We start from the raw sequence: 16,361 nt of genomic DNA, 5'->3' as shown, positions 1-16,361 counted from the left end.
ATGATGTGGGAACACAGGCCTGAGTTGTATGTAGGTGGGATCCGCAAAAAAACCTCTGAGGAATAACGTAACACTGTTATTTTTGACCCACAAGCTGTGTGTTATTCGCCTCTTCCAAATAACCGTATCATGTCAGGAATGCAGGTGTTGGAAGTGTTTCTGGTTGTGAAGTCATGCCATCCTTCAGGTTTGACTTATTTGTAAGTAGGTGGATCTGCCGGATTACAGAGTCATCTGCTGCTCTGGATTAAATTACCACTGCATTGTGCCCTTGTTCCCTGCTGGTGTCCAGATCAGCGGCTCCAAATCTCGATGCCACGCAGACCTTAAATAAACTCTGAACCAACTGTGCAGGCAAATATAGTCATTGCCTCGCAAAAAGGCTTCTAATCTTCTCTGCATTGGTGGCTTCCTGCACATTATGGCTATCATCATGTGACATGGAGCCAGGGGTGGAGGTGACCTATATTCACCAGCAGACAAAAAAGCCCCTCATCTCCTGGAGTATATTAACATAATAGGAAAGTCATGGGAAAATAAATTGCATGTCAACAGAAAGCGTTTTGCTGGATATTAAAGTGGAGATTATAGTATATTGTGTCTTTGTCAGTGTTAATCTGTGTTTGTGCATGCCTGCTTGTAATTTTGTTTTAACCGCTCTGATTTGCATCTGATGGCTAACAGGTGCTGGTCTTTGTCGCGTGGATTATTAACTTCTACACCGGACGGCGCCAGCTCTGCAGAGCAAAAAAGCCTGCTGATCTTGCATATTCCTTTATGCCTGCTTAATCCTCAGAAGTCAACTAGTGAGCGGCTGCCAGCGGATTTCGTACGCGGCCTGTCGAGGCCCCCAATAAATAGGCCCTTTATTCGACCTGGACTCGGGTGTCCTCTTATCTTAATGCATTCAGTCTTTACAATAAGGTGGCAGTGGCTGTTGTTCCCTCCTCTTAATCGAGTGATCTCAAAGAAGAAGAAGAGAGGCATTTACTTTTGGTGGCTCCTTTGAGGTGGTGACTTGCTGTAGACCCGAGACGGATCAACGCAACACAGTTGCGTCTCTCAGAAGCACAAAAGCCTCGTCGCACCAGAGTTGACAGCTGGTTGGCATGGTGATGACAGCATAAGTGGGAGCCATTAGGTCGAGAAGAGGGGCGGCTCTAGGAGTTAATGAGAGGACTCACACAGACCTGGCCCTTTGAGCAGGCCTCTGCACTCTGCTGCGATGTGGGGAGCTTTGCTTTCAACGCAGCGTTCTGGACTGAACAGGATAGCCACATAGGGGGTTTTCTGGGAGGGGAGGGGTGAGTAGATACAATCTACTAAGTCTACAATCACGCAAAACCTTACACCCCTTCAGGGAGGCCCGGCGAACCTCCACCGACTCGGCCCGACCCCTCCCCGGTTCTCACCAAAATGAGTCATGGTATGAGGGGGCGACAAGACCTGTCACATAGCCAGACATGCAATCTCCACCACTAAAGAGGAGAGAAAGTTGTCCTCTCCTAGGAATGCACAACCCATGAAGATGTTCTCCAGTGCGATCCACCAGCCCACAGATTTGCATGAACTAAAGCACAAAAACACACCTAAATATGTTTCCATAAACCTATAAACCTAGGATTTTGATCAATTATTCCAAGCCTGCAAAACCAAAGTAGCATATGAAATGAAAAAATAACATCCCAGCTACAAAAGAAAGAAACACTATCTTTAGTCAAACCCCCACCAACAGCTTCAGAGCCCCAATAGACTTTTTATTCTATCTTTCAAGGATGCTTTCCCAGTAATAATAATGTCGTCCTCAGTGAACTTGGAACACAGCATAAATAACAAAACATACGGCACAAATAAACAAGCTCGCTTTGAATGTTACAGACATTTAAATTGGATCCAAAAATCCCAGCAGTCATTAATATAGCAGGAATCTCACCTGGGCTTTATTTTCTGATCTGCTACGATTCAAAACATGGAATTTCAATGAAGTTCAGTGCAAGGGAAACTAACCGAACAACAACAATACAATATTATAATCTTTTAAGATGAAGGCAAACATTTGTCCATTTACACACCCAGTAGGTATTGAGCAACATTAGCATTAATTTGGAGTCATGTTATAAGATAAATATTCTCTCTCATTGAGCTCTGTTTTGGTCTTATATTGGACAGGTAGCGGACAATGAGTTTTTGGAATAATTTTACTGAAAACAGCTGCGTGGAGTCGCTGGATGGACCCTTTTTACGGTCTTCATCATCAAAGACGTGTGTTTCTATTGGCAACAGAGGTGGCTGTTACCAGCATTTACACTTACATTTACAGCATTTAGCAGACACTTTTGTCCAAAGCGACTTACAATAAGCACATTTGTCGAAAGAAAGAAACTACAACATATCATTACCGATAAAGTAAGAGCGAAAAAGTAGAAACAGGTGTTAGGTCCTCATCTCTGTAAAGTAGTAAGGATACCTTAAGTACAACAGTGCTATGATCAAAGTGCTATAGGTAAGAAGACACTGATGAGGAAGCAGCAGGTGCTGTTCAACGATTGAATGATGAAAAAAGATTTACTTACTGGATGGAGTTCAACAACTGGCAGGCAACCGAGGAAAATCTAAAAAGAAAACAGGAACACTAGAACACTGGCAAACTGGGGATGGCAAGTATTCACACGAGGAGAGATGATGACTGACAATGAAACAGCACCCAGACACAAGGGTGATAAGACACAGGTGGAACATATCAGGGAAGGACAAATAATCACAAAGACGGGATGACACATAAGTTGTGTGTGACGACATAAAACAGGACATACTAAACACATGAATAAAAACAAAAATAAATCAAAAATAACATAGGCCTCTAAAATGGAAATGAAAGGTGGTCTTTAAGGTTGAACAAAAAGTCAGAGGGCCCAGTACAGCGCCAGACCGTGACAATGTGTTTAGTTGTCAGAATTGTTATTCTAGCCGATGACTCGAGTTCAACCGGATTCTGACAGGAGCAACAGGTGTTTCAGTTTAAAGAGTGACCGTGTTAATCGGTGACTTTAAGCCAAATGGGTGGCTTGTAGATAATATACACAGATGATTAAGTATTTGAAATTGATTTCATGAGGACACCATGATCTGTATGCATTTTCAAAACGCTGTCACAACGAGCAACCACGACTTAAAGGAGTCACCCGTTCCAACCAACGCGGTCACTCGTTAAACCAAAACAGCAACGGCATATGGCTGCAAGCTATCATATGTGTATGAGTATATGTCATGGTATTTGACGTTCTGTAGATTGCACAGATAATGACGTTATAAGCATCGTGACTTATATGCTCAATTTCTCACTGGTTTTCAAAAGCTGTGGGGAAATGCACAGTGTCAGTTTCTAATTTTCCGTGCAGCTCGTCACTATCGGACACACCTTTGACATTACGATATCTGCGACGCCGTCTTGAGCTCTGAAAACTACACAACAATCCCCGGCCACCTGAACTTTTAACATTAATCCCCAACTGACATCGATGGATTATTCGCGCCACTGATCCTGCCAAAGCACACACACTTTGACCAGCAGCGTTGAGCTAAAGGCAGTGAATACGACGGTAAATACCAGAGTACTAGCGAGGATATGGGGTAACTAACAACAGCCAGAGGATCGAGTCGTATCCAACACAACACACTCTTCTTGCTCTCGTCAATCACTTATCAAGGCTTTTGGACAGCTATTTATACCGCTGCCTGCATCACATGGCACTGGAGAACAGTGGGGGCCATATCTGTGGAAATTATATTTGATAGACAGAAGATGCAATACTACTTTATTAGGTTAGATGGCATCTTTAACATGTGTTCAGACCAACCAACCTGAATTCAAACATGTTCCAATTCTTCAGGTTAGACAAAGTTAGTTGGTCAATGATGGAAGAGCTCAACTTAAAAATGATGAGTTTGACATTTTGGGAAATGCACCGACTTACTGTCTTGAAAAGATGAGAAGATTGATACCATTCTCAGTACTAAATGCAAAGAACCAGAAGCCACTTAGCTTAGCTTAGCATGATGTCTGGAAACAGTGGGAAAAAGCTAGCCCATGCCATATTGTTTTTGTTGCAAAAACAACAATTTTTACACTGCGGGTACAAAAAAAAAAAAAGATACAATGCGTTAATTATTCAGATGGAGCCAGGCGGGCTGCTTAGCCCTGTTTCCACTAATTATGCTAAGCTAAGCTAACCAACTCATACTGGCTGTAGCTCATTAAGGCCTCTAATACAAAAGAGAGTGCCATCAACCTTCTAACTCAAAAGCAAAACATATTTTTTCCCCCAAAAGGTGAGCAAAGACAGACTCTAGTTTTTGTTCAGAAAAAAAAAGATGTAAGATTTCAAACATTTACCATCAAATACTTTTTCAGCTGTCTCTGTACAAAAAGAGAATTCTGTACGCTCCACTCTCATTTGCTCATTTGTCCATATCTTTATTTTCTTTGACACTATCAGACATCTACAAGTAAAACACAACAATTTGGCAAAATACAACGATTTGGCAAAAAACTTGTACTGATTGACTCACCGATTATTTCAGTGAACAGGCAGAAAATGAGCATTTCTGGAGAAATCGTCATGTTCAACCACGCACAAAGATTTCATCCCACTTGGTATACAGTGTTTTTAAGGACTCCAGCAAAACAAAAACAAAAAAAAAAAGGCCAGGTCGGCCGTGTGTCCAGAGACATCCTGGTGCTGTGACACAATCACAGACACGGGAGAGAGGATGTATGAGACAGACAAAAAAATATCTTTTTGTTCCTTAAAGTCACCGATAACATTGGACGAGGAACCTTTCTTTTCATACATGATTGGACTGTACAATATGAAACCATGAGTGGCATTTTCATGGTTAATCGGGACAGCCGAGGTCTAGGGTGACGGTTTCTGAACTCGACCACAGCTCCATCTAAAGACGACCACCAGCACAGTGAGTCACACAACTCCACGCAAACAAAAGTGCTATATCCGCCGCTGCCTATCGGCACAACTTTTTCCAACTGGGTCGTACCAACAGGAGGACATCCGAAAATAAAACAAAAGAAAGGGAAAATAATAAATTGGTGTAAAATTGCCTCCCTTGATGAAAACATCTACTTCACACCTTCATAACTCTCGCCTCTGACACTGGCGGCCCTTTTCAAGTGTCTCTCTCCTAGCGCCTTGATTCACAGCCTCTTGAAAGCACCGACATTACCTACAGAGCGCAGTGATTAATCACATTCGCTGCCTGGCAACGCTTGCATGTTATAAAGAGATTTGAACATTAAAAATATATACAACATACTGTTTCTTTTCCCCACCAAGACCCCAAAACACTGTTGGAGTTTCTCTCCAGTCTGGTGCACATACAGGAATGATCTCTGGGGGGGCTGGTTTGATCCAGATGACAAGGTTTTATATACAGGTTTCCACTATGGCAATTGGAACCATATTCCATAAGAAAAATAATTGAATTAATCCTAATTTACATCAATGGTCCCTTTGACAGTGAGGAAATATCAAAATAATAATCATAATAATAATAATAATAATAATATTAATAACCTGAAACACTTTTGAGTACTTTGACCAAGAAGACGCCGGCTCATCTTGCATAAAATGTTGACTTGTTTTTTTTTTTTTTTGCACAGTTCGTCAGTTTGTTCTGTACAAACTCAACCGTCATGTCAATAGCTGCTGAGTGCTGTTGAAATGCATTGTTCAGTGGGTTAGCAGTTCTGACAACATTTAAAAAGAGATGCCATCGACAGATGCTGATGCTTTTTGCAGTGTGATCTTGAGTGGTGTAGGTTGGCTGGCGAGCCACACGACTGTAAACAGGAGTGTCGTCAACAACAACAACAACAAAACAGAAAAATATCTTTCACATGCAACCTCTAGCTGCCCACACGATGATTCAAAGACAGATACCTGGATCATCTCGCCTTAGTCTTGACCATTCCACATCTTTCACATATTTAAGTCCCAAATACGTGGGCAGATCTCACCTGATGAGATTTCATCCTAATTCGCACGCGCTCCCACCCACATCTGCTTGAAATAGTTGAAAAAAAAAAAAAGATCAGTGAAAATATTTAACATCACATTGTGGGATGACAGTACAGTATGCACAGCCAAAAATAGCTTCAGCAATATGTTCATTTTGTGCTCTTTCCCATCACTGTGTTCAATTAAAAAAAAAAGAATAATGAGGTGTCTCGGAGTTTCACATCGACTGCGTACTGTACTATCATCGTCCACGCGGGATCCGACTGCATGGTGACACATCACATTGTGACAATGAACAATTCACAGCACGATTAAAATAGTAACCTCCCTCTCGCAAGAGCAGAGTCACATCTGCTGTCGGAGTCTACCGGTGTCACGATGTCCGTCTGTGTTACTGTACATATGTAAAGATAAGGTGGGATCAGGATTAGCAGTGCAAATGCAAACTTACAAAATATGGAAAGAGAGAAAAAAAAAAAAAAAAGACAGCCACATAATTCCAAAAATACACAATATGTACATGACACAATTGAACTACTTTCACATTTGAGTTCAGTAAACAATGCATAGGCGACTGCATCACTATCACAGATGAGATTGTTTTTTTTATTACATAATGCCTCACTTGAATAAATATTACATAAATATTTCCACTTTTTTTACGTCAGTCTCTTTCTGCAGCCAACACTATTCTGATGTCCGTTTCATGAAAGGGTGATATTTTATAAAAGAAAAACAACATCTTTGCATCGTGAATGTTATCTGTTAAACAGGAACATCCATACATTCAAGCATTCATACTAATAATAAAACAAAATAAAAAAAAAAATAAAAAAAATAGCAGCAAATATCAAGCAAAGCATGGGTTGAAATAACAAATGTAGTGCATTTTAGATTTAATAAAAAAATAAAGAACAAATGAAGAACACAAAAAGGCAAAGTAAGGCTTAGCAAAACTGGTTGCAAATAAAAAAAACAAAAAAACAAGATGGATGTCTCACTGGGCCACTGAACCAATAGAAAACCATAATTTGGGAGCTCTGGACACAACAGTAAAGAACCTTCATTCGTTAAGTGAAGGATATTAATTACTTAAAGCACTGCCTTTAACAACAAAAAAGCGCTGCATAGCCCTTCAAAGCACTATCCGCCCCAGTACCACTTATCGAGATTATTGAATGCCTTGTACTCCTTGTGCCTACGCAGGTAATCACAAGCCAGGCATGTGTGCTCTGCCCAGAAATAGGCTTTCTTTACTTTAAAGTGCCGCCTCCACTCAAAGTACCTGAGGTACATCTCCTCGTTCTTGTCCAAGAGCAGCAGGTAGTCGGCGAGCTCTTTCGGCGAGGTGAAGTCGTCCACGTGGATGAAGGCGTCTCCCTGGATAAAGTTCTCGTAGTTCTGCCTGGGCGGGCCGAGAACCACCGGCACTGACCCCACGGACAGCGGGTTGTACAGTTTTTCAGTAATGTAGTCCTTGTGGATGGAGTTCTCGAACGCCAGGTAGAACTTGCAGCTGGCGATGGTGGGGAAGTAGTCCTGGTCAGAGATGTACTCCCCGAAGGCTTGTCCATACGCGTGCACCTCGATGTGTTTGTACAGCTCGTTGTAGTACTTCACCCGCACGTGGTCCTGGTTCCAGTTGCTCACAATCCAGCAGATCAGCTTGTTTTTGCTGGGCGGGACAAAGTCCTCCTCGCCGTCCGCTGCTACGATGGACCCATAAGGCACTTCAATGTCGGCATCCTGACGGTAATTGAGAGTCAGGTTGAACATGTTCTCGATCCCAGGCAGCTGGGAGGAGTGCGACGGCGACTCCAGGTTCATCCATACCCACTTCTGGAAGGATGGTCGCTGGACCGGCGGCAGGTTGGACAGGTCGGTGCAGATGTCCCGGTGATGGATGACGACCCCATCGGACTTGTTGTAGAGGTTCCTGTCGGCGGTGATGAGGCATCCCTCGATGTTGAAGAGGGAGCTGCACACGCCCAGGTCATAGGTCTGTCCGAAGGGCCAGAGCCAGATCAGCACGGTGGTCACGTTTTTGTCGCTCTTGGTGGAGAAGAGGCTCTTGACCCGGTCCGTGGACGCCGTCGACTCCACGGGACCCGACAACCAGCTGGTGGATGGTTTAAAATACATCAAAAACAGAGTCACAAAGCATCCCAGTACGAACGTGCCGAGCAGAAGGGGTCGTAAGATTCTGTGGAAAGGTGCAGATGGCATACTCTGTCCTGGAAAAAAAGGGACAGCAAAGAAGAAGAAAGAGCCAGTCATGATCAACAGGATACAATGACGAATCACGCACAGGTACGGCACATTACCACCATGTGTTTATGACGTCTATTATACTGGATCATTGGCTCTTAATGTGATGGGGAAACAAGCCACCACCTTTTTTTCCTTTTTAGTGGCATTAGTCGGCTCATAGTGGAGGCTAGGCACATTGGTTCCCTCACTGTCTAGTTTCAAAGTTCACCAGGAGACAGTTTGCAGTGATGCACAGTTTGGAGTGATTGCCGATTGCCATGCGCACACGTGGTGGGTAAGTTGTTGCACTCCTGGAACACATCCTTAAGTAGGCTGCCTTCCTTTAGCTGGCTTCTGTCCACTCTTTTTGTTGATTTTGGAATGTGTTTCAAAAAGACAGTTTTACTGTGTTTACCAAAGACTACTTAAATAAAATTGTTATATTTTCATAATTTGATCCATTTTCGTTATTAACCCCCTTCTCCACAGACGTGTTCAATTATTCATTATTTCACTTCAATTAATACATTTTTCTTTACTTTGGAACGTCTCTGTCTTATCTCAGTTAAACAAACTTGCGTTGTCCAGTATGTAATTGAGGTCTTGTCAGATTTCCATAAGATATTGGGGTGAAATTCCCCAGGTGGCGTTGTCAGATTTTGGTGGCCTTCCACCTACACTCTCACCCTGACACATTAACATCATTAGTGCCTCTATTAAACACAGTTGGCCGTGCGTAAGGCACCCACTACTTTGGATAAACACTCATAAAGCAAAAGTAAAATGTGTCATGTCTCAGGCTCATTATAATACAAACCTGGTGGATTTGACTGAATGCTGAAATCCAAGCAAGAGTGGAGGTTGTGGGAATCGGAGGGAGCAGTTCCTACATTGGGTCAACTGTGGGATCAATCTTCTTTGTGATTCAGTGCTCATAGACCACAAAAAAAAAAAAAAAAAAAAAAGGGGGTCACAGCTAAGAGACGCCCCCCTTTGCTCTTACGCAGATTCACAATGATCCTTAATGATCTAACGAGGTGCGCTTAATCTTGAATGCACAGGTCTTCTTAATGATGCCTCCTTTACGTGAGCAGAAAGACAGAATCAGAGAGAATCAATTAGGGCTCCGGAGAGAGTGAACGTCACCACTGGGGAAAAAAGCACACATGTGAGGTTATATTGCAATAAACGTGCATGACGGCGAGCTTTAGCTCCACAAACAAACCCTTCAGATGGGAAATCAAATGAAAACAGCAAAAGCTATTGCAAAATCGCCAGCTAATCATGGATGTTATTTCAGATTTGCTTGTTAAGCGTGGATGTGTTATTAGTTTTTTGGGCATGTCCTGTGTAGTGTAAGAGAATGCTGCCATCTTAAGGCTGAGGGGAGTAGGAAGACCCCCTGACTCTGCAGCTCTCTGGGGCTCAACACACCTGCACGTTGAATAAAGAGTAGACCTTATTCCATCCATCGATGAAGATCATATAGACCAATAAGACAAGCTCCAACACTGATTCAACTTGTTATCCGTCCAATATGACATGTGGGGAATGATATTGGCCCGACAGCATCCTTTTATCTCTCCCAGCAGTGGCTTAGGTGCACATAAGAGCCGGCTCAGTGTGTTCCTTTTAAAGGCTTGCGGTATCAATACATTTTCACGTAAAGGCAAATCCTCTTACACAGCTGTAACATGTTTTCTGTGAGCGGCACTGATAAGCTCTGTGCTTTAACAGAAGGAAGCGTACCTTAACGTGCTGTCAAACATGCGGCACACATTCAGCCATGCTGATGTGTACAGTAGTGTAGGAGATCAAAAATCAGCGACATTAAATATGCAGGCGATGAGGTATGGCTATAGTGTCTCCATGGTGATGGATGTTGCTGAGGTCAGAGGATTGTAATGTGGCTCTCTTTTCCATCCCTGCACCGGAAATGGAGACCTGGAGCTCTTTTTCCAATTCGGATTTTAAATAAACACAACTGGGGGGTTTTGAAATGCATTGTGATGTATTTGGGACACACAGAGCACCGCTGAGTGAGTAGTCTGCAGCGTTAGACATGAGTGGAGAGAGGCGGGGAAACACACACACACACACACACACACACACACACACACACACACACACACACACACACACACACACACACACACACACACACACACACACACACACACAGATATCATCAATCTCAGACATGCATCAAAACCACTGATGTGCTTCTAATAACAGGTAAAGGGCAAAAGGGAGAAGAGCTCGTGTCCTGCAAATCAAATCACACCTATTTCCCACATTGATTGATGCGAATTCTTGTCAGGAAAAAGGCCACGCGCTGATTAGAAAACCGGAGCCTCCATCCCAGGTGAGAGAAGTGGGTTTCCAGCCACCGACCACCGAAGGTCATTTTAAAACGTGATGCTACGGGGTCCGCTGTGTAAAATGGTTGTCTTGAGGCGTGACTCCGCATGCAAGTTGGTGAGAATGTCGAGATTCCCTGGAATATTTCATGTGTCCTGCCTACCCCCCTCCCTCCCCCCTTTGCGCAACAAAACGCGAAGAATATAAATAATAGCGTAAGAGGATGCTGCTGTAAAAAAAAAAAACATGTAGCCCACAGTGCAGTGCGATGCAAACACAGCTACGTTCCCCTGAAGTGCAAACGTTGAAAATCTAACGTGACGTAAAAACAAATAAAAAAACGGGGAAGGCGCCGGTCAGTGAATTTGCAGTGAGACATCATTTCTAATTAGCTGGCGAGGGTTTGCAGTCAAAAGCAGGTAGCGGCTGCTCAGCCATGGGATATGATAACAATAAATAAATAAATAAAAAAAAGCCATGCATTTCACTCACCATCTAGACAGGCGTGAGTCAAAATAGACCTTTCTTCTCATTTCCTCCGAAGGTCCCGTTCAAAGACACCTTGCAACATACGGAAGATGCGGATGCGTTTGGAATAAAAAATCGCGCCCGTCCGCCGTATTTGCTGGAATAGATCCGGATGAGCCCACATCCATCGTCTTGATCCAGGGAGAGAGAGGGAGAGAGAGAGATAGGGGGAGAGGGGGGAAGATACCTACTGTAGCAATGTGCGCCGAGTCTTCCCCGCTGCTGCACACCGACGCAAAGGATGATGGCTGCAACAACACACACACACACTCAAAAAGGAGGGGAGGGTAAAAAAAAAAAGGAAGAAAGGAAGAATTGGCGGCCGGCTACCCCCAGTCCTGCCTGCACACTTAATTCATGGCTCGGTGTGTGAGGACGCCATGGATGCTCAGTGATGTGATGTGGAATAATTCCCTGCTGGCTGCCCATGCGCTACCTTGCTCTGTTTACCGTCAATGCAGCTGCAGGCCGTGGCGGAGCTCCAATGTGTGTGTGTGTGTGTGTGTGTGTGTGTGTGTGTGTGTGTGTGTGTGTGTGTGTGTGTGTGAGAGAGAGAGTGAGAGAGAGAGAGAGAGTGTGGGATGCAAGCTTATTACACTTCAATCATCTGCTTAAGGTTCTCCTCTGAATAAACAGGTGACTCATTGCTGCTGTGGACCAAAAGCCCCCTCCTCCCTCCCCCCTGCATGCCTCTCTGTCCTAATAACAAAACAACAGGAGGTCCAAGTGTCTTTTGGTGATGCTGAACTATGACCACACAACCACTAAATCACACAGCATTTAAGTAAGCACACCCCATTTCCCACAACAACTCCGTTATTCACATAAATGGATCATACAAAGATGCACTTAAGCTTCCAAATGTGACCATTAACACCATTTTAACCGTTCATCACAATCATCACAAGTCCTGCCTATTGAATAATTCATTCATCATTTGATTCGGCTCCCCTGCAATTTATTATTGCATGTCCGTAAAGTTACTTGAGAGAAAGATACATTTTGTTAATTAACTGTTAAAGTGAAATAAGCTAAGTTTTCTATGGAAAACAATGGATCCTCCAATACCCATAATGCAGCTCAATAGAGTCTTTCATTAGACCCCCTCTCTGAGTGGTAAATGCCCACAGCGTTCCAACTAAAAGCTCTAAAAACCCAATGCAGACCGCCGACTCAGCACCGAGCAGAGCAAAGTTAACAACCAGCTGGTGAACACGGTGCTCAACAGTTTAAAAGGTCAACTATTCTGCAGGTAAAAAGCATCTTCGTTTCCCCTTTTCAACAACCGAACCGCTGTCCTGGAGTCATCTCAGCTTTTTAGGTTGGCACATCTTTTCAAACATCAATGCCGTGCTTCTTCTTCTTGTGTTATTTTTGGGCTGAAGCAGAGTTGAGAGAAAAGTAAGGCGACAGCTTTATACCAGCACACTGCTTTGTTTCCTGTCCTTCCTTTCCAGGGTGCACTTTATTTATTCATATTGAGGTATAATGAATGGATGGCCCAGATTACAGGACGGCAAAAACATGCGGTTAGTGATAAAACATGCCGATTACGTTACGGATCCCATGATGAAGGCTGTGTAAACATAAGTAATAAGACATCAGTTAAATTATCAATTATTTACCCAAGTGTATATAAAAAAAAACACACACATTATTACTGCATCCAAAATTAAGATAATTTAGTCCACTTGCCCTGTGGCTTTAAAACTCAATTGGCTCATTGGTCCTCACAGAGCGATTAATCATTTGCATTTTGTAGTGCATTCTGCAATTATAACTTCATTTAGTTTTCAAGTTAATAACACAACCACCAATAAAACGTTTGCCGCGGCTCTCAGTCAGATTAATCCTGCCATTTTCTTCGCTCGCCGCCAAATATCGCGGCCCATTTGCGAGTTATCTCCAGGTAGAGTGCCGGTTTATTGGGCAGGTAGTCCAGATAAACAGTCTGACTCGTTTTGGGGATTGCCATTTCGATCTGAGACCCCTCGTGCCATTCGTTAAAAGACGTTATGGAGATGAAATCAGGCCTGGCTTGTAACGCAGCACTCAGTGAGGTTTCATAGTATTTGCCGTTGATGCGGTTGCGAGTGTTTTGCAAGTTCCAGGGTCGGATGCTCGTGTCAATGTACCCAGGGCCCACACTTGGGATGAATATCAGGTTGTTATCTTCGCAGAAAGCTTTAATGGAGTCCCAGTTCCGCTGAGTGGACCCGTAGGAGAACCCATTAGTAGCAAAGTAGGTGTAGACACCATCGAAACCGGCAGTCAGGATATCCCTCTTATGTTTCTCCTCAACCAGGAGGGCAATGAAGATGGCGTCATACGGGGTATCCCTGATGCTGTTACTCTTTGTGTGTTTTAGCAGTTTGGCCCACTGCTCCGAGTTCATCAGATACGAGTCGTACACATAGAAGAGTGGAAGAAGCTTGCCGGTGTTCGTCCGGTACCTGAAGAAAGCAGGATGATCCCCGTATCTGAGAAGAGGAGGTGTAGAGCACAAGATAAACAAACAAAACAAAAGGCAGGGAAATTAAAAAAATACGAACATGACAATTATTGATTCATGTGATGGAACACGACGGAATGATTTCCAGAGGAAGGGAATATTATGGCGCTAACATTCGACTGACAACACTGAGGAAACGCACTCACTTATCAATGATGTATTTGACATTAGTGAACATGTTGGCTTCATCTCTGTCTTTGTATGGTTCAATGTGAAACGCTACCTGTAAACACAGAAATGACCACAACACAAAACATTCTTACATAAATGAATGGTACTTTTTTTTGGTTATTTTCAGAATATTCAATCTTTTAGAGAACTCTGAACTATTAAGCTCATTACTATCTTCATACAGACCTTAATTTGGTATTTATGTGCCACCTCCAGCAGCAAAGGCACTATGTCATCCACTGTATCACCGTTATCATCATGGGTATTAGGAGGATACCAGGAAACAGCAAGGACCCCTAGGTAGAAACACAGTACAGTCCAAACATGAAAGAAAAACACTTGCATGACTGTTCATGAATATAATACTGCAGTGATATTAAATGTGACTTTATATACTATACAGAAATTAAAATGCTGACAATATTTGTTCTAATATCACTCAAAATATAGATTAACTATGTTAAATCACAACATCCAAGTTTTGTTAATACAATGAGAATAAAATGCTAATAATTAATTGAAACGTGAGACTACTGAAAGGTATTATAGGGTTATATATGAATAACAAAAGAGCTGTGAACAAAAGAGCTGTGAACAACCAGTTTGCTGATTTTCATTCGTGCATCATAATATATAATATAGGGGTGGGTGGTAACTTAATATCATTGTTTATTGACAGTTTAACCATAAGCAATGATAATAAATTAGTTTTTTAGCTTTATACTGTAGGTAGAGTTTCATCAGATTCGAACAATATCATAATATCACAGTAATCGTTTAATTGGAAAACATAAAAGTGAGAATGTGAATTAATGTCCTGCACAGTTTAAGGTAATCTCTTTCTTACCAATGGCTGCTGTGCGTAGCTGCTGCATATGAGACTCTACAATGGAGGGATCCCTGGAACTGTAAGCCCCCAGGGAGGGGTAGAAGTTGGACCCAATGTCATCGGGTGGGACGTGCCTCCCTTGTGGATACCCCTGAGCCACCTTAAAGTCCCAGTGTGGCAGCTGCGGGTGGTCCCAGTGGATGTATTTGCCATCAAACTTGGTGTTCCCGTACCAAGCGTAGTAGAAGGCATGGACATAGTAGTTCGGAGGAGGGAACTTCCTCAGTGCAGCTTCCAGTTTGTCCGACTGAGCGGAGTCATTAATTTTGGTCCGGTCGGGTTTATTGTTGTTTTCTTTCTGGATCTGATTCTCATTCTTTCTGTCCCGGGACAGCTCCACACCAGCAGGCGTGTTGATCAGAGAGTCCTCTGGTGTAAATGCCTTCAGCACCACCGTCACTATGAGCACGAGCAACACCAAAGTGAGTAACGCGATCCAAGACTTGCGCCTTAACCTCACCATACTTCAGTTGGTGGTTGAGGTTTCCCACAGGTCATTGTTTAGACGGCAGCGACGGGCTGTTTGTGGACAGGATGCCATTGAAGCTCTGGCAGGGAGTTTTTTCTTCAGCCTGCCGGGATATAAGGAAATACAGATTTGCAAAACATTAGGTCTGCAACTATCAGTTATGTGATTAATTAGCTAATCATGTGTCTATAAAAAAGGTCAGAAAATAGTGAAAATTGCCCATCAGAATTTCCCATGAACAGTCCAAAAATGTTGTTTAAGAGTGCAACTAACAAATTATTTTTTCGACTAATAATTGTATGTATTATTATTAGACTTCAATGTGACGTCATGAAAAGTCTTGTGTTGTTTGATCAACATTTCAAACCCCAAAGATAAGTTGTAGTGTTGCGACAAGGCAAAGCTGCACATGTATATATTTTTAGGCTTAAATGGGTCAGAGATGATCAATACACTTGCCTATTAATCGTTAATGTAGGTCGACTAACAGTAGCAGCTGTCGTTCAGTGTACTTTAAAAAGTGGGGCAAACAAAAACCGTTTGGTTGGGAAATGTATGCAAACAACCTGCAAAAAAACAAACAAAAAAAAAACAGACAATAAAAGAAGACAGACAGAGACAGAGAGAGAGAGAGAGAGAGAGAGAGAGAGAGAGAGAGAGAGAGAGAGAGAGAGAGTATTAGCTATGGTTGTCTTGAATGACTGCACACTATGACAGGTGTACAGTAACAACCCTGACAGAGAGCTAGCTAACAGTGCTATAGAGCTACTAGCATACAGTTTAGCGACGCATAAAGAAAGCACAAACAAGCTAACGACGTTAGCTACTTCAACTCTACCTGTGCTGGTGAACTTTGGACGTGTCAACAGCAGCCACAATTGAGGAACAAGGGTGACTGACACAATATTAGTTTTATTCTCCGACAGTCGAACAATTCTCTTGTCTCAGTGCTAAAACGGGGGCCATTGAAATACAATATCTTAGCGTCACGGACATCAACTGTCCTAGCAGCTGCGGCGAACTCCTCATAAATTATTTTAGTTGCACGGAGATGCGGAGGACGGGACACAACCTGCACTTCTGGTTCTCAGCTTGCTCCGAAAAACGCCGTAGATCTGTACATGCTCCGACTGCGACTGCGCAGTG

The 16,361-nt window shown here is 42.9% G+C and overlaps 2 protein-coding genes across 3 annotated transcripts; both read right to left on the bottom strand.

The window, feature by feature from the left end:
• Positions 1-5,653: 5,653 nt before the first annotated feature.
• Positions 5,654-11,614, bottom strand: fut9a (fucosyltransferase 9a). Its single transcript, XM_084013421.1, has 3 exons — positions 11,139-11,614; positions 9,103-9,365; positions 5,654-8,269 (listed from the first exon to the last, which is right to left on the bottom strand). Exon 3 carries the CDS (start codon positions 8,259-8,261, stop codon positions 7,179-7,181), a length of 1,083 nt encoding a protein of 360 aa, XP_083869547.1. The 5' UTR covers positions 8,262-8,269; positions 9,103-9,365; positions 11,139-11,614; the 3' UTR covers positions 5,654-7,178.
• A 984-nt stretch (positions 11,615-12,598) lies between these two features.
• manea (mannosidase, endo-alpha) lies at positions 12,599-16,319 on the bottom strand. Of its 2 annotated transcripts, XM_084012736.1 has the most exons (6): positions 16,054-16,319; positions 15,675-15,781; positions 14,705-15,318; positions 14,044-14,153; positions 13,833-13,909; positions 12,599-13,654 (listed from the first exon to the last, which is right to left on the bottom strand). In XM_084012736.1, the coding sequence occupies exons 3-6, from the start codon at positions 15,207-15,209 to the stop codon at positions 13,021-13,023; spliced, it is 1,326 nt and encodes a 441-aa protein (XP_083868862.1). In that variant the 5' UTR covers positions 15,210-15,318; positions 15,675-15,781; positions 16,054-16,319; the 3' UTR covers positions 12,599-13,020. The 2 variants fall into 2 exon arrangements, with proteins under 2 accessions (XP_083868862.1, XP_083868861.1); XM_084012735.1 differs by lacking the exon at positions 15,675-15,781.
• Between the last annotated feature and the right edge of the window lie 42 nt (positions 16,320-16,361).

Source organism: Eutrigla gurnardus, assembly GCF_963514095.1.
Source record: "Eutrigla gurnardus genome assembly, chromosome: 7".
Lineage (NCBI taxonomy): Eukaryota > Metazoa > Chordata > Actinopteri > Perciformes > Triglidae > Eutrigla > Eutrigla gurnardus.
This window is presented reverse-complemented; position numbering and strand designations above follow the sequence as displayed.

Coding starts and splice junctions, on each gene's coding strand:
- manea (XM_084012736.1), bottom strand. CDS start 15,209: ATGGTGAGGTTAAGGCGCAAGTCTTGGATCGCGTTACTCACTTTGGTG. Junction 13,910..14,043: donor CACATAAATACCAAATTAAG/GTCTGTATGAAG, acceptor CTGTGTTTACAG/GTAGCGTTTCACATTGAACC. Junction 13,655..13,832: donor GTCAAATACATCATTGATAA/GTGAGTGCGTTT, acceptor TCCTCTTCTCAG/ATACGGGGATCATCCTGCTT.
- fut9a (XM_084013421.1), bottom strand. CDS start 8,261: ATGCCATCTGCACCTTTCCACAGAATCTTACGACCCCTTCTGCTCGGC.